Source organism: Salvelinus sp. IW2-2015, linkage group LG14 (assembly GCF_002910315.2).
Source record: "Salvelinus sp. IW2-2015 linkage group LG14, ASM291031v2, whole genome shotgun sequence".
Lineage (NCBI taxonomy): Eukaryota > Metazoa > Chordata > Actinopteri > Salmoniformes > Salmonidae > Salvelinus > Salvelinus sp. IW2-2015.
In genome coordinates this window covers 52,334,748-52,360,801 of record NC_036854.1, presented here as the reverse complement: position 1 = coordinate 52,360,801, position 26,054 = coordinate 52,334,748, and the positions used below count along the sequence as shown (strand labels likewise).

At 46.2% G+C, this 26,054-nt stretch overlaps 1 protein-coding gene across 2 annotated transcripts in view; it reads left to right on the top strand.

Annotated features, from left to right (window-relative positions):
* LOC111973579 (arf-GAP with SH3 domain, ANK repeat and PH domain-containing protein 1) overlaps positions 1–26,054 on the top strand; it is a 39,144-nt gene that overhangs the window by 7,051 nt on the left and 6,039 nt on the right. Inside the window, exons 4-20 of one of the 2 annotated variants that reach the window (XM_070446728.1) lie at positions 289–374; positions 1,820–1,895; positions 2,022–2,108; positions 7,112–7,212; positions 7,320–7,389; positions 11,333–11,420; positions 11,771–11,819; positions 13,989–14,167; positions 16,281–16,414; positions 16,597–16,688; positions 17,044–17,230; positions 18,558–18,643; positions 19,342–19,457; positions 19,586–19,653; positions 21,837–21,944; positions 22,172–22,406; positions 25,238–25,375. In XM_070446728.1, the coding sequence (XP_070302829.1) occupies positions 289–374; positions 1,820–1,895; positions 2,022–2,108; positions 7,112–7,212; positions 7,320–7,389; positions 11,333–11,420; positions 11,771–11,819; positions 13,989–14,167; positions 16,281–16,414; positions 16,597–16,688; positions 17,044–17,230; positions 18,558–18,643; positions 19,342–19,457; positions 19,586–19,653; positions 21,837–21,944; positions 22,172–22,406; positions 25,238–25,375 (1,900 nt within the window). The remainder of the gene's footprint in view (positions 1–288; positions 375–1,819; positions 1,896–2,021; positions 2,109–7,111; positions 7,213–7,319; positions 7,390–11,332; positions 11,421–11,770; positions 11,820–13,988; positions 14,168–16,280; positions 16,415–16,596; positions 16,689–17,043; positions 17,231–18,557; positions 18,644–19,341; positions 19,458–19,585; positions 19,654–21,836; positions 21,945–22,171; positions 22,407–25,237; positions 25,376–26,054) is intronic. The other variant, XM_070446729.1, reaches the window with a different exon arrangement.

The following is a 26,054-nucleotide window of genomic DNA, read 5'->3' as shown; positions in this document are numbered from 1 at the left end:
GTGGTTTAATGCAGGGGGGAGCATTTGGTGCCGCGCTCAGTTTCCATTTATGTGGTTGGCTGCAGGCCTTTTGGTGTCAGCCAAGCATGAGACTTTTAGCGGTTTCGTAAATGATAGCCTTCAGTTCAATAAGTGATAGTGCTCAATATAAGACCTTCAGTGATTGTCCACCCCTGGTTTAATGCCATCACCATTATAAGCAGTGAAATTCTTCCAACAATCAATGTACAGAGGCATTCTATTTGATGTCAGTTTTCACAAACCACCCTCTTGTGTTTTTCTCTGCAGTATCTGATCAAAGTCAATGAGATCAAGACCAAGAAAGGGGTGGACCTTCTCCAGAACCTAATCAAGTATTACACGCACAGGTGCAAGTAAGTCTTTTTTTTTTTTTTTTTACCTTTATTAAACTAGGCAAGCTCAGTTAAGAACAAATTCTTATTTACAATGACGACCTACCGGGGAACAGTGGGTTAACTGCCCATATGTATACGAAAGGGCGAACGAAAATTTTACCCGTCAGTGACGGGGATTGCGATCCCGAGCAACCTTTCGGTTAACTAGTCCAACGCTCTAACCTCTAAGGTTTACATTGCCACCCCACTAGTACCGCAGTATTATTCCTCCTTTTACCATATGTGCTGAGACCCCCTACCCAACTAAGGGTGTGATTATGAATGTGTCTACTTAGCTGTGACTATTGGTGGAAAACACTTAATGCGTCGGTACGTGTCACGGAAGAAATATAAATATTTCAGAGGGAAATAATTGTACTCTCACGACTCAGCTATTCAAGTCTGGTTGCGATTGCTATTTGCTCTTTTCTCTCTCCTCTCTCCTCTCTCTCTCTCTCTCTCTCTTCTTCTCTCTCTTCTCTCTCTCTCTTCTTCTCTCTCTACGCTCTCTCTCTCTCTCTCTTCTCTCTCTCTTTCTTTATCCTCTCAACCCCCCCCATCCCTCCAATCCCTGCTCTCTCGGTGTCGCGCGTGATATAATGCATCGATTCACAGGTCTTGGGTAGGGAGGGTTGCGGAGTCATATTTAGCTCTCATAAATATGCATGGGCCTTCATGCCGATGCGTTGTGACAGCCGTGGGGGTTTGTGGGTAAATAACGGCAGTCCCCTGGCTGCGTCACCGACAGGCCTGACAGCCTCAGCGTTGCTAGGTGGTTATGTCACAACAAAACAATGCAGTTTTCTTGTRATCTACTCAACCCAAACCTATGGCTGTCCTACTGTTTCTGACGCTGACAGCGGGAAAATCACTCTGTAGAGACATGCCTTATAGAACGATGGAAAAACAAAGGTAGAGAAAACTGTATGTTTCAGTAGGATGAGTGGACTGAGGGAGGATTGATGGATGCCTAGAGCGAGGGAGATGGAGAGATGGGGAGAGAGAGGTTGTTAGTGGAGTTGAGAGGATGCAGAGRTGCATTCTGGTGGGTGCCACTGACACTGGCAGATCCATAATGGATGACAGGAGGTGCTTAGCATTCAGCTCTGGACACAGCCATAGTCAGCCATAGTCGGCCAGAGAGAGACAGGAGAGAAAAAGAGAGAAGGAAAGCTCTCTAATGTACTAGATAAATCTCTTTGCCAAAAGCCAGAGAGCCAAGCAGTGTTATACACTGCATCAGTATCATTCTCATTCACCCCTCCACTCCTTATGACCTTCCTAATGCCTATATAAACATTCTATGACACTTGACATTTCTAAATGATGTAAACGATGCTACGCCCCACCAAATGACTGCCCTTTGTCTCACTAAAGTGAAAATGTCAATGGAATTCTAATATCCGCCCTGTATTCTCTTGCAGTTTCTTCCAAGATGGCTTGAAGACGGCGGATAAGCTGAAGCAGTACATTGAGAAGCTGGCTGCTGACCTCTACAATGTAAATACCCACCCACAGGCTTCTCTCCATCTGATTACTGCTACTCTACAGACTATTGTTATCCAGACTCATTGAGTGTGTGTGTGTGTGTGTGTGTTAATCTCACCCTGTGTATCTCCTTCTCAGATAAAGCAGACCCAGGATGAGGAGAAGAAACATCTGACTGCTCTCAGAGATCTGATCAAGTCCTCCCTTCAGCTGGACCAGAAGGAGGTAGGCAGGAACCAGGCCAAACAGGGCCAAACAGGGCCAAGTGGGCCCAAGCGGGCTATAGTTGGCAAACATATAAATTGCATTCCAATTCTCTACCCTTCTCCTGTGCACTCGTACACTACCCCTCGTGGATTTAGATGGAATGGACTGGTGTTCATTTAAGAGTATAATGGAAACTCCCWCCAGCCATGCGTTCACAAAATCTTTGCTTGGTAGAGAATCAGACTGTACACTCTTCACCCCTAACCCGTAACCTTTGACCCTATGGTGGGTGTACCTACTTGCTAGCTTCCTGTAGCACAGAGTGAGCATCCAGTGCTGTACCATGCTGGTAGCCAGTGTGGTGCCTCACTGGCTGATTGGTGGAGAGCCAGTCACTGTCTTAACTAACCTACCCTAATCTCTTTCTGAGCACTCACTGGTCACTGTCTTATACACACCAACAACAATGTGGTTTTCCTCTCAGTCTCATACCCACATTGAGATTTGCTTAGTGTATGCTAGCTGCTCACTGTGTTTTGAAGGACGACCCTGTGTAATAGTGTGCAGAGCCTAGCTGAGATGGACTGGGCTGCCGTGTCGACACACCCGTTAAAATGGCGCCGACCGAGATGGCCGCCTCGCTTCGCGTTCCTTGGAAAATATGCAGTATTTTGTTTTTTTATGTGTTATTTCTTACATCGGTACCCCAGGTAATCTTAGGTTTCATTACATACAGTCGGGAGGAACTACTGAATATACGATTAACGTCAACTCACCATCGTTATAACCAGGAATATGACTTTCCCGAAACGGATCCAGTGTTTTGCCTTCCACCCAATACAATGGATCTGATTCACCAGCGCGGGACCCTATGCGACGCCGTAAAAGGGGCAAACGTAGCGGTCTCTTGGTCAGGCTTCGGAAACGGGCACATCGCGCTCCACTCCCTAGCATACTACTCGCCAATGTCCAGTCTCTTGACAAAAGGTTGATGAAATCCGAGCACGGGTACATTCCAGAGAGACATCAGGGATTGCAACGTGCTCTGCTTCTGGAAACATGGCTAACTCAAAGAGACGCTAACGGAGTCGCGTGCAGCCAGCTGGTTTCTTCACGCATCGCGCCGACAGAAAACAACATCTTTCTGGTAAGAAGAGGGGCGGGGGGGTATGCCTTATGATTAACGAGACGTGTGTGATCATCATAACAACACACAGGAACTCAAGTCATTCTGTTCACCTGATCTAGAACTCCTCACAATCAAATGTCGACCGCATTATCTACCAAGGGAATTCTCCTCGATCATAATCACAGCCGTATATATATTCCCCCCCAAGCAGACACATCGATGGCCCTGAACGAACTTTATCTGACTCTTTGTAAACTGGAAACCACCACCTGAGGCTGCATTCATCGTAGCGGGGATTTTAACAAGGCTAATCTTAAAAACAAAACTCCCTAAATTCTATCAGCATATCGATTGTGCTACCAGGGCTGGTAAAACCCTGGATCATTGTTATACTAACTTCCGCGACGCATATAAGGCCTCCCCGCCCTCCTTTCGGAAAAGCTGACCACGACTCCATTTTGTTGATTCCAGCCTACAAACAGAACTAAACAACAAGCTCCCGCGCTCAGGTCTGTTCAACGCTGGTCCGACCAATCTGATTCCACGCTTCAAGACTGCTTCGATCACGCGGATGGAATATGTTCCGCATTGCGTCAACAACAACATGGACGAATTTGCTGATTCGGTGAGCGAGTTCATTAGGAAGTGCATTGACGATGTCGTACCCACAGCAACGATTAAAACATTCCCAAACCAGAAACCGTGGATTGACGGCAGCATTCGCGTGAAACTGAAAGCGCGAACCACTGCTTTTAACCAGGGCAAGGTGACCGGAAACATGACCAATACAAACAGTGTAGCTATTCTCTCCGCAAGGCAATCAAACAGGCTAAGTCCCAGTACAGAGACAATAGAGTCGCCCAATTCAACAGCTCAGACACAAGAGGTATGTGGCGAGGGTCTACAGTCTATCACGGATTACAAAAAGAAAACAGCCCCCGTCGCGGACCAGGATGTCTTGCTCCCAGACAGGCTAAATAACTTTTTTGCCCGCTTTGAGGACAATACAGTGCCACGACACGGCCGCTACCAAAACCTGCGGGCTCTCCTCACTGCAGCCGAGGTGAGAGTAAACATTTAAACGTGTTAACCCTCGCAAGGCTGCAGGCCCAGACGGCATTCCCAGCCGCGTCCTCAGAGCATGCGCAACAGACCAGCTGGCTGGTGTGTTTACGGAAATATTCAATCAATCCTTATCCCAGTCTGCTGTTCCCACATGCTTCAAGAGGGCCACCATTGTTCCTGTTCCCAAGAAAGCTAAGGTAACTGAGCTAAACGACTACCGCCCGTAGCACTCACTTCGAATCTGAAGTGGAACATACATCCTCACCCTACCGGACACCATAGACCCACTCCAATTTGTTACCGACACAATAGGTCCACAGACGACGCAATCGCAACCACACTGCACACTGCCCTAACCCATCTGGACAAGAGGAATACCTATGTGAGAATGCTGTTCATCGATTACAGCTCAGCATTTAACACCATAGTACCCTCCAACTCGCATCAAGCTCGAGACCCTGGGTCTCGACCCCCCTGTGCACTGGGGTCCTGGACTTCCTGACGGGCCGCCCCCCAGGTGGTGAGGGTAGGTAACAACATCTCCACCCCGCTGATCCTTAACACTGGGGCCCCACAAGGTGCGTTCTGAGCCCTCTCCTGTATCCCTGTTCACCCACGACTGCGTGCCATGCACGCCTCCAACTCAATCATCAAGTTTGCGGATGACACTACAGTGGTAGGCTTGATTACCACAACGACGAGACGGCCTAAGGGAGGAGGTGAGGGCCCTCGGAGTGTGGTGTCAGGAAAATAACCTCACAACTCAACGTCAACAAAACAAAGGAGATGATTGTGGACTTCAGGAAACAGCAGAGGGAGCACCCCCCTATCCACATCGACGGGTCAGTAGTGGAGAAGGTGGGAAGTTTTAAGTTCCTCGGTGTACACATCACGGACAAACTGAATTGGTCCACCCACACAGACAGGGTTGTGAAGAAGGCGCAGCAGCGCCTCTTCAACCTCAGGAGGCTGAAGAAATTCGGCTTGTCACCAAAAGCACTCACAAACTTCTACAGATGCACAATCGAGAGCATCCTCGGGCTGTATCACCGCCTGGTACGGCAACTGCTCCGCCCACAACCGTAAGGCTCTCCAGAGGGTAGTGAGGTCTGCAAACGCATCACCGGGGGCAAACTACCTGCCCTCCAGGACACCTACACCACCCGATGTCACGGAAGGCCATAAAGATCATCAAGGACAACAACCACCCAAGCCACTGCCTGTTCACCCCGCTATCATCCAGATGGCGAGGTCAGTACAGGTGCATCAAAGCAGGGACCGAGAGACTGAAAAACAGCTTCTATCTCAAGGCCATCAGACTGTTAAACAGCCACCACTAACATTTAGGGCCGCTTGCCAACATACTGACTCAACTCCAGCCACTTTTAAAAATGGGAATTGATGGAAATTATGTAAAAATTACCACTAGCCACTTTAAACAATGCCACTTAATATAATGTTTACATACCCTACATTACCCATCTCATATGTATATGTATATACTGTACTCTATATCATTCACTGCATCTTGCCATCTTTAGTAATACTGTTACCACTAGCCACTTTAAACTATGCCACTTTATGTTTACATACCCTACAGTACTCATCTCATATGTATATACCGTACTCTATACCATCTACTGCATCTTGCCTATGCCGTTCTGTACCATCACTCATTCATATATCTTTATGTACATATCTTTATCCCTTTACACTTGTGTGTATAAGGTAGTAGTTGTGGAATTGTTAGGTTAGATTACTTGTTGTTATTACTGCATTGTCGGAACTAGAAGCACAAGCATTTCGCTACACTCCATTAACATCTGCTAACCATGTGTATGTGACTAATAAATTTGATTTGATTTGAACTGCACGTCTCTGCTAGTGGCCTAGTCCCAAATGGTACCGTATTCCCTACATAGTGCCCTACTGAACAGGGCCCATACACTCTTAGATAAAAGGGTTCCAGAAGGTTCTTCGGCTGCCCCCCATAGGATAATCCTTTTTTGTTCCAGTCAGAACCCTTTTTGGTTCCAGTTAGAACCCTTTTGGGTTCCATGTAGAACCCTCTGTGGAAAGGGTTCTACATGCAACCCAAAAGGGTTCTAATCTGGATTCTTCAAAGGGTTCTGCAACGGAGACAGCCGAAGSACCCTTTTAGGTTCTAGTCCCTTTTTTCCTAAGAGTGTATGGGACTTGTTCAGTAGTGCACTATGTAGGGAACTGGGTGTCATTTTGGAAGGCACTGACGAGTCATACTAAACATCCTGTGGTTTACAACACCCACATACTGTCACTCACTCACTACCCCTCTACTTGTATATATTGTACTGAACTAACACCTACACTCCACGCATGCATGCAGGCACTGTCTCACGCCTACGTCTCAGCTGCTTCTTTCACACTCTCTCCCTCTATCTCCCTCTCTACTCGCTGCTTGTCTGGACTCAAGTCTAGAAGAGTAAGTGTGCACGATTGGCATGCTTCTGTTGGTCTTGCCTGCGTTTTGACTTCTGAGACAATTTGAAGAGCATGCACTCCACTCTGTTTTTCATTTAATAGTGTGTTTAGAACATMGRTGCGTCCCAAATGGCACCCTATTCTCCATGCAGTGCACTTCTTTTGACCCGAGCCACGGTGAAAAGCAGTGGACTAAAATAGAGAATAGGCTGCCATTTGGGACAGACGTCATGGTCCTTTGAACATCAAACATGAACCGATAAATAATAACGACCCTGGCCTGCACTCTCCGTAAGAGGTTTATTTGGTTGGTTGTGTGTGGTGATTTGCTGAGTTTTCCGTGTCTGAACACTGTGTGTTGCCGCAGGACTCCCAGAGTAAGCAGGGTGGCTATAGCATGCACCAGCTGCAGGGCAACAAAGAGTTTGGCTGTGAGAAGAAAGGCTACCTGATGAAGAAGAGTGATGGGTAGGTCACACACACACACACACAGACACTGAACAGTACTGAACATACACAGACATGAAGAGCCCTTTTCGGCTCCTTCGTTGTGACTTGGTGTTGTCTTCCTGCAGGCTGAGGAAGGTGTGGCAGAGGAGGAAGTGTTCAGTGAAGGGTGGCATGCTCACCATCGCTCATGCTACGGTGAGTGGCAAAACGCACACACACACACACACACACACACACNACACACACACACACACACACACACACACACACACACACACACACACACACACACACACACACACACACACACACACACACACACACACACTGAACAGTACAGAAGAAGCTTTTATATTAATACACTCAGATATGCCAAGCCCTTATTTGATCTTTTGTTGTGCCTTGGTGTTGCTGTCTTCCTCCAGGCTGAGGAAGGTGTGGCAGAGGAGGAAGTGTTCAGTGAAGGGTGGCATGCTCACCATCTCTCATGCCACGGTGAGAGGCAAACATACCACACACACGCGCGCACATACACAAACACACACGCACCTGTGGAGGCTAGATCAGAGGCAACATCCGGTATGAAAGAAGCTGTGTACAGCACTATCAGTCTGGCAGTTGGCAGAGAGGAATCGACATGGATGGGTTGCCAGGGCAACCCCTCAGCGAAACCCCCCCACTCCCCTCCCTCTCCCATTGCTGTGGTGACTCATCTCTGAGTTTGCTGCTGGCTCTTCTCTTCCCTGGGCCTGTGGATACTGTGGAGTACAGCAGCACTGGATCAGATATTCACTATCTGCTGCTGGGAGCTAATACAAGAAGCAACGTTGAGATAGATAGACAGAGACACACGTGCACGTGCGACAGAGAGAGTGCACACAGACACAACTAGCATGTCCCAAATGTTGTATAATTCCACTCTAGATTGCGGTGGATCCTCCAAATATCGTAATATTATCATCTCATTTACTGGATATATAGACACCCTCCTTTCAAGGAAATGATACAATGTAGCCTATGTACGAGCCTGCCTGTCTGCACCTCCAGAAAAAAGAAAACGCACAGGGAATCCATGTACTTGTCTTCAGTTCTTTGTCTGATGGCATGTTGCAGCTCCGCTCTGTGTTTATGTGGCAGGCCAGGCAGCTGAACTCTGGGTGACCCTGCCTGCGAGGCACGATGCCAGCCAGGCATTCTCACCTCAGGGCTCATTTGGTATTTGTTATTTTATTAGGATCCCCATTAGCTGTTGCGATAGCAGCAGCTACTCTTCCTTTGGTTCACACAAAACATGGAACATGACATACTGTGATACAGAACATTAATAGACAAGAGCAACTCAAGGACAAAACTACATAAATGTAAAACGTCACACATAGCCAACATATCAATACATACACACAATATCTAGGTCAAATATGAGGGAGGGGATATGCGGTGAGGTGTTGCTTTATTTGTTTTTTAAAACCAGGTTTGCTGCTCACTTGAGCAAATCTTTGATGGAAGGGAGTTCCATGCAATCATGGCTGTATATAATACTGTACGTTTTCTTGAATCTGTTCTGGATTTGGAGACTGTGAAAGACCCCTGGTGGCATGTCTGGTGGGGCTCATCACAGCCTGTTAACGGTTTGTTAACACCCCCCCCCCCTCTCTCTGCCCGCCCGCTGCCCGCATGCCTGGGCACAGTTACAATGCAGTGCCCAGTCTACGCACGTGCTAGCTGGGCACAGTGGTATTATCATATTATGACAGTGGGTACTGTACTGTAGCCAACCCAAAGTGGTGCTGCCTGGACCACAGCCAGTACTGAGGGACTACCTGGGATCCTCCCTAGGCTAGCTATACTGTTGTGTCTAGTGTTTAGGCTCTTTGTCCCAAATGGCACCCTATTCTCTTGTAGTTCACTACTTTTTGACTATTGGGCTTTGGGCTAAAGTAGTGCACTACATAGGGAATAGGTTGCCATTTGGGACACATATAGTGCCTCTGGGTCACTGAGTACAAGTTATCATTGTATCATATTTGGTCATTTATTAGTGGCACAGTTACAGTATTCTGTGGGACTGTTTCTATTTTCAGAGACATACAGTAAATGTGGAGAAATGTAATCAATCAATTACTCTGGCCTCAGTGATTCTAATGATGTAGTAGAACTGATTGATTTAAAGCCGTGTTTCAAAGCCAAAAAAAAGGTCACTTGAATCAACATCCTGAGATAAAACATTAGAAGAGATTTTTTTAAATATATATACAGTGTATATATACAGTGCGTTCAGAAAGTATACAGACCCCTTGACTTTTTTTGTTGTTGTTATTCTAAAATGGATGAAGTAGTTTTTTCCCTCATCAATCTAGACACAATACCCCATAATGACATAGCAAAAAACGGTTTTTAGAAATTTTTGCAAATGTACACTACCATTCGAAAGTTTGGGGTCACTTAGAAATGTCCTTGTTTTTCAAAGAAAAGTACATTTTTTGTCCATTTAAAATAACATCAAATTGATCAGAAATACAGTGTAGACATTGTTAATGTTGTAAATGACTATTGTAGCTGGAAACGGKCGATTTTTTWGGGATATCTACAAAGGTGTACAGCGGCCCATTATCAGCAACCATCACTCCTGTGTTCCAATGGCACGTTGTGTGAGCTAATCCAAGTTTATCATTTTAAAAGGCTAATTGATCATTAGAAAACCCTTTTGCAATTATGTTAGCACAGCTGAAAACTGTTGTTCTCATTAAAGAAGCAATAAAACTGGCTTTTAGACTAGTTGAGTATCTGGAGCATCAGCGTTTGTGGATTACAGGCTCAAAATGTTCAGAAACAAAGAACTGTCTTCTGAAACTCGTCAGTCTGTTCTTGTTCTGAGAAATGAAGGCTATTCCATGTGAGAAATTGCCAAGAAACTGAAGATCTCTTACAACGCTGTGTACTACTCCCTTCACAGAACAGCGCAAACTGGCTCTAACCTAGAATATAAAGAGGAGTGGGAGGCCCCGGTGCACAACTGAGCAAGAGGACAAGTACATTAGAGTGTCTAGTTTGAGAAACAGACGCCTCACAAGTCCTCAACTGGCAGCTTCATTAAATAGTACTCGCAAAACACCAGTCTCAACGTCAACAGTGAAGAGGCGACTCCGGGATGCTGGCCTTTATGTCCCTTTATTCAAACTCCAAGCATGCTGTCATGTGRTTTTTACTGAGGAGTGGCTTCCGTCTAGCCACTCTACCATAAAGGACTGATTGGTGGAGTGCTGTAGAGATGGTTGTCCTTCTGGAAGGTTCTCCCATCTCCACAGAGGAACTCTGGAGCTCTGTCAGCGTGACCATCGGTTTCTTGGTCACCTTCCTGACCAAGGACAATGACCCCGATTGTTCAGTTTGGCCGGGCTACCAGCTCTAGGAAGAGTCTTGGTGGTGATGGAGGCCACTGTGTTCTTGGGGACCTTCAATGCTACAAAAATATTTTGGTACCCTTCCCCAGATCTGTGCCTCAGCACAATCCTCTCTCGGAGCTCTAGGGACAATTCCTTCGACCTAATGGCTTGGTTTTTGTTCTGACATGCACTGTCAACTGTGGGACCTTATATAGACAGTTGTGTGCCTTTCCAAATCATGTCCAATCAATTGAATTTACCACATGTGGACTCCAATAAAGTTGTAGAAACATCTCAAGGATGATCAGTAGAAACAGGATGTACCTGAGCTCAATTTTGAGTATCATAGCAAAGGGTCTGAATATATCTGTTTTTAGTTTTGTATACATTTGCAAACAATTCTAAAAACCTGTTTTCACTTCGTCATTATGGGGTATTGTGTGTAGATTTCTGAGAATTCTTTTTTTTTTTTAAATACATTTTAGAATAAGGCTGTAACGTAACAAAATGTGGAAAAAGTCAAGGGGTCCGAATACTTTCCCGAAGGCACTGTATATAGTTTCTTTATTCAGCCGAGACAAAAGGACATACCCACAATGCCAAACATCAAAATATGAATTGACCTATTACTTTACCACTCTATCCAGAGTCAGGTAGGCTTGTAGTGTTAGTTTCATAGGACCAATACTGGTCGATGTACAGACTCATTTTCATAATGTCCATCAAGTAGCTAAGTTGTCTGTGTGTTTGTGCAGTCCAACAGGCAGCCTGTGAAACTCAACCTGCTCACCTGCCAGGTCAAGCCCTGCGCTGAGGACAGGAAGTGCTTCGATCTAATTTCCCGTAAGTACCCCTCTTACCATAACCTTTATGCCCAATGCAGCAGTTACTGTGGCTGGTGCATGGGCTGGGCGGCCCGTGAGAGAAGGGGKCTTTTAAATTACCTCTTATGGACATTCAGAAATGGGAAGAGTCGAAGAGACCATTTTGTGTCATAGGGCGCCAGTCGCTCTTTGACACCTGCTCTATTTTCTGACTGGCTGTTGAATGGTGTCTTGACATTGAGAGGACAACCTGAAACATGCTGTGCTTGTGAATTACCCAACATGCATRTCACAACAGGGCTATATTACATGACATGATTACACAGTGTCTGAGATCACATTCCCCTCTAATCTTCTCTCTGCCCACAGATAACCGGACATATCACTTCCAGGCTGAGGATGAACAGGAGTTTGTCATGTAAGTGTATCGACACAGTCATCACATTATAAACATTGTTTTACTGTAATATCCAACTCTAAAGGCAGGTACAAAGTAATACACTGAAGCAATGAACTTGGCCCTGATCATGTAGCTATGAGCTTGAATGATCAGTGAGATTTAACAAAGAAAGACAGCGTCTTTCATGCTCCATTGACAGGGTATTTGTATTACTTAGAGAGAGAAAAAAGGACTGCTAGGTGCTAGCAGCAGTAAGGGTTTCTATCTATCTGGATCTGTGGTTGTCACTTGTTCAGGTGCAGACACATCATTTATTTCTCACACACACACACACACACACACACACACACACACACACACACACACCACAACAGTGTCACACCACCACACACACACAGTTTACACACATTCTGCTACTTCCTCCCAGATCAGTAATTGTAATCTCTTCCAAATTCTCTGTCTTCCTAAACTGTCAGGGCCTGGCCTTTATGAACCACTGCCTTTAACCACGCTCACATGAACTTTACTGCGACACAAATAGCCTTGCCTCTTAGCCTCACCTTTGGATACATCCCAAATGGCACCAATTCCCTATGTAGTGCACTACTTTTCACCAGGGCCCTACGGGCGTGGAATAAGTGTTTGAAATGAACCATTTTATTATTGGAAAATATAACGTCCTTGCATTATGCAATCACACGTTCGCCCACCCACGCCTTGTGTATCGCAAGTAAACAACTCACCTTGAAGACAAGCGTATACCCACGTATCTTCATACTCATTTCTTGCTATTTCTCGGTGCTTGCTCGTCGCGCGCCCGCGCGCGCGACACACCACAACCACACACACACACACACACACACACACACACAACACACAACACTTGAATCAAACACAATGATTGTCTCTAGCCGACACACACACAAACACACACACACACACACACACACACAACACACACCCCACTTGCATTACACAATATTTCCTACCACAACATTACTTTTAAACATTCTGAATCCACAAATCACATTACATTATAGCAGGAAGGAGCTGTGCTTGTACTGTGCTGTGCTGAACAGGGGTGGGTTGCAACAGCAGCAGTTACTTCCTGGCTGACTCTTAATGAGTGCACTCAGACAGACGGCTGCAAGGAGTCTGTGCTGTTGAAGGAATTCTTAGGTTAACTAGAGTGGTTGTGTGTGTGTGTGGTGTGTGTGTGTGTGTGTGTGTGTGTGTGTGTGTGTGTGTGTGTGTGTGTGTGTGTGTGTGTGGTGTGTGTGTGTGTGTGTGTGTGTGTGTGTGTGTGTGGAGGGTGTTCAGATGTGTTGGTTGACACTGTAGACACATTTAGATCATATCTAGGGTGGATGTAAAACAATAAGAACATAACATACTCTTTCCATGACAGACTGACCAGGTGAATCCAGGTGAAAGCTATGATCCCTTATTGATGTTACCTGTTAAATCCACTGCCATCAGTGTAGATGAAAGGGAGTAGACGGGTTAAAGAAGGATTTTTTTTTTAGCCTTGAGGCTATTGAGACATGGATTGTGTATGTGTGCCATTTAGAGGGTCAATGGGCAAGACAAAGATTGAAGTGTCTTTGAACGGGTTAATGGTAGTGGGTGCCAGTCGCACCGGTTTGAGTGTGGCAAGAACTGCAACGCTGCTGGGTTTTTCACACTCAACAGTTTCCCGTGTGTATCAAGAATGGTCCACCACCCAAAGGACATCCAGCCAACCTGACACAACTGTGGGAAGCATTGGAGTCAACATGGAAGCATTGGAGTCAACATGGGCCAGCATCCCTGTGGAACGCTTTCAACACCTTGTAGAGTCCATGCCCCGATGAATTGGGGCTGTTATGAGGGCAAAAGGGGTACAACTCAATATTAGAAAGGTGTTCTTAATGTTTTGCACACTCAGTGTAAACGTCAAGGGCTCAAGATAATACCGTATACATATTAATACATGCAGTATAGAATATACTGTCAGATGGAGTTGGAGTTGACCCATCCCCTTGTCTAAAAGCCTCTACCTAAGAGGCTTATGCACACAGAAATCCCCAAAATGCACTCTTCTATATACAATTCTCATACATTTTTAAAACACCCCTGCTCTGTAATAACTAGTGTCTCTGTTTGCGTATCTGTCTCTGTGTGTATGTGTTGTGTGTGTGTGTGTAGCTGGATCTCGGTGCTATCCAACAGTAAGGAGGAGGCTCTGAACATGGCATTCCGTGGAGGAGAGGACGGAGGAGGAGGAGGAGGAGGAGAGGACGGCCTCGAGGACCTGACCAAAGCCATCATAGATGACGTGCTGCGCATCCCTGGCAACGAAGTCTGCTGTGACTGTGGCGCTGCAGGTACATATGCAGTACAATGTTTACGTGTGAGTGTGTGTGTGTGTGTTTGACCACCACCTCTATGGATTTCCAAGGGCCTCATATTCTATATCGTCCCCTATATACCACTACTTTGTGCATACTCACCATTCACCTTGTTATAGGAGAAGACAACAACACCTTTGCTTCAGCATTTGATCTCGCCCTTGAGCTCACACATCCCTATGGGTACTTCATCATCTTCAAGGTTGTCCCTCCGAAATCCCTGCTCAGCCCAACATCGATCCACTGTTCTGCACTGTCATGGCTGCTCCGAATCTCGCTCAGTAGGTGACACCTGAGATATGCTAATGCAGCCAGCCTGATGTCTTTAACCAAGCAAGCGGCAAAGCAGCAGCACCAGGGGCCTCTGTATTCTTGATATAACAGTGGTGTTGGCCCTTTCTGGCCCCTGTTCCTCCAACTTGATCCTCCCCTGCTGTAAAAACAGACTCCCCAGAGCAGGGACACCCTGGCCTTTTGACTCACACACACACACACCCACACACACACACACACACACACACACACACACACACACCACACACACACACACACACACACACACACACACACACACACACACAGCCTCAGTTAATCACCCTATCCACCTCTGTCAGCATAAACACACGGAGCCCACTGAGGGAGTTAGCAGGCCGCTAGCGACAAATAAACCTGTGTTTCTTGCAACATCAACATCATTACATCACCGTGTTACATAATTCACACACATCCCCCTCTCTGGAGCGAGTTCATTTAACATTTAACAGGTCGATAATGCGCCGGTCTGGTCATCATAAGCCATACCCGTTGTTTTAAGCATGCTAACAGACACAGACTGCGTCCCAAAGTTACGGCATCACAGTGGGAGATGGGGAGCCACGTTTGAACTGCTCTCTGATGCTTTCTACTTCATTCTGATGCCTTGCTAAGCTGCTCTCATCCTCCCAGTCGACCAAGCTGCTCCTTTGTAGCTATGCGACACTGTCATACTGTGTAGAGTGACCCCTGGCTATGACAGGGCCCTAAAACGAGTCCTCCAGCTAGTGTACTGCAGACTCACGTATGGTGCTCCTTTGACCCCGTCTGGTCTAAATACAACTCTCTAGTGGAGTATTAGTGGCTATTTTGCAGCTCTAGAGCTCTCACCCCACCCTGTGCATCCTGTCATCTCTATGGCCATCTATTTCTTTTATTGATGTAACCTTTATTTAACTAGGCAAGTCAGTTTGCCATCATACGTGTGTTTTATTGGTGTTTCGTCGCCTCTGACACCTTTCCACCCGTCCGTCCGCCACAGACCTGTCAAATGCAGACACGCTAGCAAGCTTAGCAGCTAACAGCACTCYGCCATCTGTAAAGATAGTTTGTTTACGTCTGCGTAGCTGCGTATGGCTCTCAGGCTTGATATCAGGCTGGGTTTAAGCCACCTTAAGTTGCATCACTCAGGCTTGGCTGTGGTGTCAGTCGCTGTAGCGGTTTTACAGGGAAGAGCTCAAAGCTTCTCTAGTCCTCCATCGCATAGCTCTGCTGTCAGAGCATGTTCAGGCATTCTGCTTGACACAGAATGATGCAATGTATTCTAGTTGCTGGGCTATGGTAGTCCAGTCAGTATGGCTGGTGCTCCTGAGGTTGCAGAGGCCCTCTAGTGGTGTGTGCTGTGTGTTGCCACTGCTCACATTGATGGTGATGGTGGACTTTAGTGCAAACCGTAGCAAAACGTTTTGCAACAGAAAACGAAAACATGTATTTCTCATTGGACAAGTTCAGGTTGTCATTCCCTGTTTCAGTCCATTTTCTTTTTTTTGAAGCCTAATGAATACCACCCTGAAATAACACGTCAGCTTAGTACTGCTAATAGTTAACCCCCTTCAGCATTATCATTCTGGATTTCAAATATATACTGTATGTTTATGGTAGTACAAAAATATTTCTAAAAAATATATATATTWAAAAAATCGGGCACTCGGGAACCAAAACGTCTGTACCTTAAACTGTGAATTCAAGCCCGATTTTGGGGGGTTTTGTAGCCAAGACAGCTATCCACAGGCCTGTTTGCAACAAATGTATGTTGTCATGTTGTCTGTGCCCTTAGATCCAAAATGGCTGTCCACTAACCTAGGCATCTTGACCTGCATCGAGTGCTCTGGTATCCACCGGGAGATGGGAGTGCACATCTCACGCATCCAATCCATGGAGCTAGATAAGCTAGGCACCTCTGAACTCTTGGTGAGTAAATAAAATAGATTTAGATTTTTTTCACAGTAAATCAACATACAAAAACAGGATAGAAATAAATAAATCTTTATTTTACGATGCGATTATGATTACGACAAAGCAAAGTGCTTACGCGCATCTTAACATTCATCTGTTGACTTGATACTTAGGCAAATGTCTCTCTTCCTTCACAGCTGGCCAAGAACGTAGGGAACAGTAGTTTCAATGAAATAATGGAGGGGAACCTTCCCTGTCCGTCACCAAAGCCCACTTCTTCGAGTGATATGTAAGTACTCAGCATCGCCAATAGCAACAACTACACGAACTGCTTAGAGACTAGAAACTCCATAGAAATTTGACCTCACCTTCACTGGATACATAATCTGGTGTATGTTTGAGCTTATGCAGTTAGATGTGTCTGGCAGGAAAAGCCACAGAATTAAATATAACACTAGAATGAACATGGGCATTGGAGCAACATGCCCCAAAAAATGGCCATCTTGGTCAGGAAAACATTCATGCTAGAAACTGGATTATAGGATCTCTATGGCAAAAGCTATCCGCACAAACATTCCAAAACCCTCCATCTCTTTATTCTACTACTCTTCTTCTTCTCCTCCCCCCTTCTCTCCCTCCTACAGGACAGTGAGGAAGGAGTTCATCAATGCTAAGTATGTGGACCACAAGTTTGCACGGAAGACCTGTACCTCCTCGGCAGCTAAGACCATCGAGCTGTGTGAGGCGGTCAAGTCCAGGGATCTGCTGTCTCTCATCCAGGTGTACGCTGAGGGGGTAGAGCTAATGGAGCCCCTGCCTGAGGGTGGACAGGTGGGTCTGACCTCTGACCTCACAGACCCTGGACTGTATTATTATCTCATCTCACATACTCATAAACCGTCTCATAGGATTGCAGATCTAGGATCAGGTCCCCCCTATCCATATAATCTTATTCATTATGATCCCCCCAAAAATAAAGCTGATCCTAAACCGGCACTCCTACTCTGAGATGCTTTGAATGCAGGCCCTGATCTGGTATGGTGGGTATGATTTGACAATATGAGCACAAGTCTACTGTTTCATAGGGAAATAGTAGGTTGTACTGAGCCTGTAAGGAAGCTGCACTGTACATGGGCAGTAATGAGCAGTCCACAGAGAACAATTGCGTTTTCTACTCCCTTTACTAAGCAACGTTGGACAAGACAACATTGCTCAAATGAGTAAAGTCACTCGGTTAAGCGATCAGTACTGTGGCCCACTGAACGTTGAACCACGTAYCGCTGCGGTGTGCTCTCAGAAGTAGCCCATAGGGAATAGTGGCCAGGGATGCGTCACTGACACTGTTTGAAGGCAGGCAGAGCTCCCAGTCCAGGCTGACTCACTGATATCTAGTACATTCCTGTCTGTCAGTGAACCTGATTTGAGTCTCTCTCCCAAATGGCACCCTATTCCCTTTATAGTGCACTGGCCAAGGCTCTGGGAAAAAGTAGTGCATTATCAAGGGAATAGGGTTCTATTTGGGACGCAGGCTGAGTGTCCTCAGCAGATAGCACATCATTACCCAGAGTCTCAGACAGCGAGGGTCCCAGACAGAGACCCAAACAGATACCCCAGCTGTACTCCTAGTGTTTGGTATTATTGTGTCAGTGTATGCATACTCTTCCCAATARGTTTCCTTTCTGGGGACTCACACTTGGAGAGATAATTACCGACATAGCTACCAGTCATTTTCAATGAAAAGAGTACCAGGAGACACACAGCAACATGCATGCTGCTTGAAGGATACATCCACCAGGGAAAATCTCGACGACTTGATGGCTGATTATCTCGGCAAGTGTGAGCGTGGAATAGTTCAACCACGACCAGGGAGATGGTGGTGGTGGCATTTGTTCATATTGGGAAGGGCGGGCTGTAGACTGAAGCCAGRCTTGAATCCTCATTTCAGTATCTGCTACCGGCATCGGTACATCCAAACCTCTCTATGTCATGGAAATGTTCGCATCACACTCGCAGTCTTGCCTTGGGGGGAGAGAAGCACATTTTAGGAGCCATTTTGTTGTCTGCAGCCTCTTTAAAATGCTGCAAAAGAGAAAGAGAGAGAGATGTTCTCTCCATGATGTCTTGCATGTCTTTTTCTGTGTGTGATCGCCCCCCTCAGGAGGCCGGAGAGACTGCACTCCACTACTCTGTGCGCACTGCTGACCAGACCTCACTGCACCTGGTCGACTTCCTCGTGCAGAACAGGTAAATTGCCAAATAAGGGAATGTGAAAATAAGCATATTATGCCATACGTGAAGCATTGTGCTGACTGGAAATGGGATTTTAACAGCAGTGAAAACTCACAACATCATAAACTGTTGTGCTCAAATCCTCAAAAACATAACAGAATACTATAAATAAATAGTAATTCCACCATTACGTCATGTAAAATTAAGTCTTAAATGTGAGATTTTGATGGGATACCTTCATGGAAGCCAGTGTTCTCTCCTCGTCTTTCCACTACTGCAAGAGGAAGATGAGCAGGGTAGAGCTCAGCACAGATTAGATTCCCACAAGGCAAACAGAACTGGGTCAGGCAGCCACTTGTTCCCCGCCTTAATATAATCCTCTCAGTCTTCTCAATGGTTTACTCCCTGCCTCGCTGCCCCTCAGGCAGACCGGGAAATGGAGGATCCTCAGTAATTAATAGGTCTACCTTCACAATTTCATGCTGACACTTGCTAATTGGCTGAATTGTTTTCCCTTTGAGGATAGATGAAATGGGGACCAACCACTGACCTGTCAACACGCTAGTGTGGCTTAGAAGTATATTTCGATGTCTTTATGTCCGTTTGTTTATTATGATCGAAGCGTGAATGATAATGTGCCACCTTTACCTCTGTGTAAAAGGGCCTCTGCGGTGTGACCCGTGACATGACCTTGTTGTGTGTTTGTGTCACAGTGGGAACCTGGATAAGCAGACAGAGTGGGGAAACACTGCCCTGCACTACTGCTGCATGTACGAGAAACACGAATGTCTCAAACTACTGCTGAGGGGCAAACCAGCCACTGACATCAGTGAGTAACACACACACACACACACACACACACTTTGATTATGTGAACATGCCTGTTCTCAATCAAAATTGAGTTTTGATGGAATGTGTCAGACTCATGTGTAACCAATCTCATGCCTGTTCTTTCAGCCAATCAGAATGGTGAGACGGCACTGGATGTTGCCAGGCGACTGAAGAACAGTCAGTGTGAGGAGGCCGTAAGTATCTCACTGTGAACATGAGCCAATATGCTCCATATCCACTATATGTTTGGCTATTTGTATTATTTAATAGCAATACCCAAAGATGCAATCCTGTTCTTTGTTGAGGTAGTATCCACACTATATCTGATTCTGTAGCAGCACAGTAGACGGTATAGATTGAAGGGACTTGTTGACCACCACATTTTTGGACACTAGAGGGCAGCAGCCAAAGGCCCACCCAGGGCTGTCGTGACTCGAGAGGAAGAACCTCAATTGCGTTTCCTTGACTCCTCGCGCCCTCTCTCCTCACCTCCTTCTTCTTCTTCTTCTTTGGTCCAAAAACAAATGTTCTAGATGCATGCCGCCACCTACTGTATTGGCTGTGTATCAGCCTACTATTCTGTAGTATGAATTCATTACACTTTGTGAAAAAAATTGCCCCTCCAACTAACCCTACACCCATTAAAACCTCACCACTATTACACTACTTTGGCCTTATCTGATCCTACTCCAGGCCAGCAGCTTGGGAGGACGGGACCCTATCATTCAAAACATCTTGTAACTCTTCTGCGATCTCGTACAACCAAGTACTTCTCTTCAGCTGCCACCACAACATCTATCCTCTGCGATTTATGTTCCATTCCTGCGGGACAAATGACAACCATGGCCATGAACACCCAAAAAAKCAACCTTAAGCACATTTTATTCCTATCACTCTCTATTGGCCTCAGCCTACTCACAGGGATCCTCTTAGGATCTCTCACCCTGGACCCATCTTCCTCTACTACTCTCTTCACTGCTTCAGCATATGACATCTTCTGCACTACTCTGATCCTGGCAACCTCAACCTGCCTTTCTTTCACCGGACACCTCTGATCTCCAGCACCATGGGCACCCCTACAGTTTACATACACAACTTCTTTCAGATATTCTACACATTCCTTTGTCTCATGCCCTCTTGCACACTTCTCACATCTAGGAATCTCCTCCCTACAAGCTGCTGCCACATGACCATAAGCTTGACACCTAAAACACTGTAATGGATTCGGGACAAAAGCTCTCACGGGATAACTGACACATCCTAACTTGACTTTATCTGGTAAAAACTCTGCATCAAAACTCAGTAGTGCAGACAGGAGCGGAATGAGTGGAACGGTATTCTCTGTTTCAGCACGCTCTCCATCGGGTCTACGTCGCACCAAACGGCGGTCGTCACAGACACGGAGAATCTTCAACTTCAGTTGATCCTCCTCAACACTTAACACCACTCCAGGTATCACTCCTTTCAACAGCGGCCTGCTCCAGAGAGGAAAGCAAGTCACAGTTCTTGTTCCCAGTCGCATATGGCAGAGAGCACGCTCCCTCTGGACGGCAGAAACGCAAAAAATCGACACGATTCACTTTCACCGACCCAACATTCCCCAACCTCTTCTCCACCCAACCTGACACCACATATGGATCTGCCAGAAGGCAAGGACCCATTGTATCCAAAAATCTCACGAGGTTTTCTACCTATTCTATCGAAAAAATCAAGACGAGGCTCAAGCTTGGCGGTCTTCACCACACCTGCCATCGCAATTATTTAATCCTCACTCTCGTCACGTTCAATTTCCTTCTGTAGCTCTTCCAAAAGTTCTGTGTGATCCGCCATTTCCTATTCCACTTTTCTCCTTTTTTTCCCTGTCCGCCATCTTACCCCCATCTCATGGCCACACCGGCAGCCATCCCAAAAAGTCATCTCTCGTTGCCTCCTTCGACAAAACACATAGGATAAGAAAGTCAAAGGTTCCTCCCCTCTGACCGTTTCCCCCAATGGGTTTTGAGAAGGAGACAAGGAGAGCACGCYATGAGTCAAGGAAATGCAATTGTGATTCTCCCAGAGATGAAACCATTACTGGTGTATGGTTACCATTGGCACTTGTAGCAGAAAACCCTGAGTTGGTGCTTTGCCATTAGGGATATTATGTCATGTTTTGCACATCAAAATAAAGGAGAACAACAATCATGTTGGATGTCATCTATTCATCGTGGTAGATTGTTGGTTAAAATACAGTTCCTTTCGACTGACTTMCTCTGTGGAGTATAATCGCAGTGTGTTTATTTGTATGACCTTTTAAACACGTAGGTCCTCCTCTGTATTTTATTGTTTCATTGTGGATCCAAATAAAGTAATCAAAATGTGTGCGTGTGTGTCCCAGCTGTTGCAGGCTGCAGCGGGAAAGATTTACCCTCACATCCACGTGGAGTATGAGTGGAGCCTGAGGCTTGATGAGATCGACGAGAGCGATGACGATCTGGACGACAAGGTCGGACTGGGACTTGACGTTCACACACGCCTGGACAATAGCACACAACATGAAATCCACACGCAGACTTTTTGCGCCAATCTCCCATTGACATCAATGCATGATTTAGGCCTACGTGAAAGTCAAAGTTCCCAAGTTGACACTCTTCCATGTCGACGCTTCCAAGTTGACGCCTGTTGTCTTCTCTCTCCCCCTGTTGTCTTCTCTCTCCCCCTCTCCGTCTGCAGCCTAGTCCCATCAAGAAGGACCGCTCCCCCAGGCCGCAGAGTTTCTGCCACGCGTCCAGCATGTCTCCTCATGACAAGCTGTCCCTGCCGGGCTTCATCAGCCACCGGGACAAGCAGCAGCGCATGTCTTACAGCGCCTTCACCAACCAGATGTACTCCGCCTCCACCGACCTCACTTCCTCTTCCTCCCCTGTGGCCGACGGCCCCCCTCTGCCCCCCAGGAACCAGGGCAAAGGTGAGACCTGATTGTGATTGGCCAGGGCCCAGACTCTTATCAGTGTAGGGTGAAGTTGCCCCTAGACGCTCATCTTTGGTCAGTTTTGCATTTTCCCCACTCATGGTTATGGATAGGAATGGGGAAAGAGGAAGCTGTTTCTAGATCTGTACCTAGGGGAAACTTCAACCCGGAGCACTCTTACCAGTGTGACAAGCATGACAAGATACATGGAGATATAATGAGATCATGTTTGACCTATCCCCTCTTTTTGCATTGATGTTCATGCAAATTTCTACCTTAAATGCAAATGTCCTAAAGGTTGTGTGGCCAGTTGTGTAATGTTCATTGGATACACTGCAGTATTGTCTGGTTGGTTAGCATTTACATGCATGGAGACTTGCAAGTTGTCTCTTATCTCTAACACTGGTACTCTGGGATAACAGAGTAATACGGTTTACTGTTTTGCTCTGTATAAAACATTGTTATCATAACACTAGTTAACCAAGTTGCTGATATGATTAGTCTTTTCCTCTCTCACACACACACACACACACACACACACACACACACACACACACACACACACACACACACACACACACACACACACCCTTGAGAGGAATGTAATTTGTCAATCAGGGTGGGAAGCGGCTGTCATATAGACTGTTTACACAAGCAAGGCACCTCCCGGGAAATGATGGCTGCAGGCGAGGCGGGAGTGAAAGGGAAAGTGGAGATGCACACAGCCAAATAGGATAATACACCCGGCCGATCATTTTAATGCTTCATAATGGGAATCCAGGGTTGCGTCCCAAATGYCACCCTATGCCCTACATAGTGCACTACTTTRGACCAGAGCCCGATATGATTCCCTATGGGCCCTGGTCAAACAGTGCACTATATAGGGAATAGGGTGCCATTTGGAGACGAAGACCAGCACACTTCCTTATCATCAACACTATCTGACAGTATACACACAGACTCCTGGAGGCAACCAGCAGTCAGCACAATTATAATGAACCATAACATCCCTCCCTGAAGACAGGAGTTAGACCACAAACACTCACACCACAGTTTACTATTCACTATCCGTGTTACAATACAGTACATTGTTGAAGCCAATACAAACTACTATATCCTTGTTACAATACGGTGGGCTACGTTGTTGACGCCAGTACGCTGTTGAGTGGAGTGAAGAGAACCAGCGACTTCTTTTCACCCACAAGAGATTTTACCCGCAGTTCTCTTTTTAAGTGGTCATTGGAGGGGCTTGCTTAGGCATTTGCTGGTGCAATTTCTCCTCCTTTGCTTTGCTTGTCACTGATACGATTTTATCGGCTGCTTTATATTGTCGACGTCCCTAAAAGGCACCCTATTCCCTATATAGTGCACTACTTTTGACCAAGGTCTACAAAGGACTCTGGTCAAAGGTAATGCACTACTTAGGGAATAGGGTGTAATTTCAAATGCAAACCAGTGTGTGGGAGAAGCTCTCTGAGCTTGACATAGATTCTCTCCCACACTCTTCATCCCTCTCTCTCTCTCTCTCTCTCTCTCTCTCTCTCTCTCTCTCTCTCTCCTTTCTTTCTCTCTCTCTCTCTGTTTTTATTCTTTCTTTCTCTTTCAGCGCCCCATTTGGCATTCCTCGGCTCTCACTCGCACTACGCCACTCTGGCTGGCACTCGACCATACATCAGTGAATATCCAGTTTTTACATTTTGTCCTGCTGTGCTCACGGCCCGTATACATCTGCTCTCTCTCTCTCTCTGTTTTTATTCTTTCTTTCTCTTTCAGCGCCCCATTTGGCATTCCTCGGCTCTCACTCGCACTACGCCACTCTGGCTGGCACTCGACCATACATCAGTGAATATCCAGTTTTTACATTTTGTCCTGCTGTGCTCACGGCCCGTATACATCTGCTGCCCAGTTGTACTAGTAGCACTTTACTTCCCAGTAAAAATATGGGTGGTGGCGTCTTCAACTTGTAACAATGGCACTGTAGAAGTGTGGTTCATTCTTATTTGCTTACCCACAGTTTCATTACATTTTGTGACATGTCYCCACCCCTGAGCTGTAAAGTGTTATCATAGCTGACGTAATGACATCATATTCCKTATATAGTGCTCTACTTTTGAACAGAGCCCTATGGGGTCTAAAAGTAGTGCACTATATAGGTAGGATATAGGGTTCCATTTGGGATGCAGCTTGACTTTCCTCTCTGACTGGCTGAGTTCTCTATTAGCCACGTTCTTTTAGCGTCTGTTTCCAGGCTTACACACTGCTGGGAATGGGACTAGCTGCTTTGGGATAACTTACTGTAGGTCCCAAAATCTCAGGAGTGTGAACACCACAGGATGCTGCTGAGGGGAAGACAGCTCATAATAATGGCTGGAAGMGAGTAAATGGAATTGCACCAAAGACATGGAAACCATGCCTTTGGTGTATTTGATACCGTTCCTATTCTGCTCCAGCCATTACCACGAGCCCTTCCTTCCTCCCGAATTAAGATGCCACCCACCTCCTGTGGTGTACACCCACCTACAAAGATAGGACGAAACGACACACACACTATACATTGTTCTCTGTTCATCTTCTCTGTATTCCCATCCAGGATTTTTTCTTTTCACCAGTATGCTGTTTTTTACCTGCGTTGATGTTGTGTTAACATATCTCCCCCACGTTGTCCAGCAATTTTGTTGAACCCTGTCCCGATGGCAAGACACCTCCCTCTCAAACTACCTTCCCCCAGCCCCTCACCTTCCTGTTGGTATCCCAGGTGACCGAATGAATGACACCTGTCCATCGCCTGTCCCTTCACTGCATGAGTTTGTATGTTGTCACCCCTCCAGCTCCTCCCTCCACCCTCACCCCTGGAGGCAGCTCCACCCTGTCTAAGAAGAAGCCTCCGCCCCCTCCCCCTGGGCACAAACGCACCCTGTCTGACCCGCCCAGCCCGCTCTCCCACAGTAGAGGGGGCTTATCCGGGGGTGAGTCCTCCCTCTGTGGCCAGACCCAAGCAGGCACATCTGAATACTGCTTGGTCGTCCTTATTAGAAGGACACGATCTATAATACGTTCAACTCTCTGGTCCTGGAGAGTCGCAGTGTGTGCAGGACTTTGGTCCAGCCCAGCACTAACACGCATGATTGAACTAAGGTCAATCTAATTGCATACCCACACTGAGGCCCTACAGGACCAGAGTTACCSATATCTGGCCTAGTATTGAGGTTTCCAACCATATTTTCCCCATGACCAGAGTGTTTCAGTGCTGTTTATAAATGACACAGACACACCCTGATCATTTTGTTGTGTGATGGCAGTGGTATGTGTTAGATGTCAGATCATTCTTTTTTTAAATTATTTTGTCTTGTCTGTCATGTGAAATACAAACAGCATATTACATTCTCCTCTTACTGTGAGACAATGCCCTCAAACATCATTAGTATGGAAGAAAATGCTGATTATTACCTGAGGAATACCAGATCCCAAGCGTACAGGTTCTGTACCTCATAATAGTCCATAATGGTAGCTAATGGAAAGCTCAGCCCCCTACCTCTTCTACTATAAAAATTGCATGTTGGGGTACAGCAATATATTTGTATTTGTATACCAGTTATAGTACAGTACATTCGGAAAGTATTCAGACCCCTTCACTTTCTCCACATT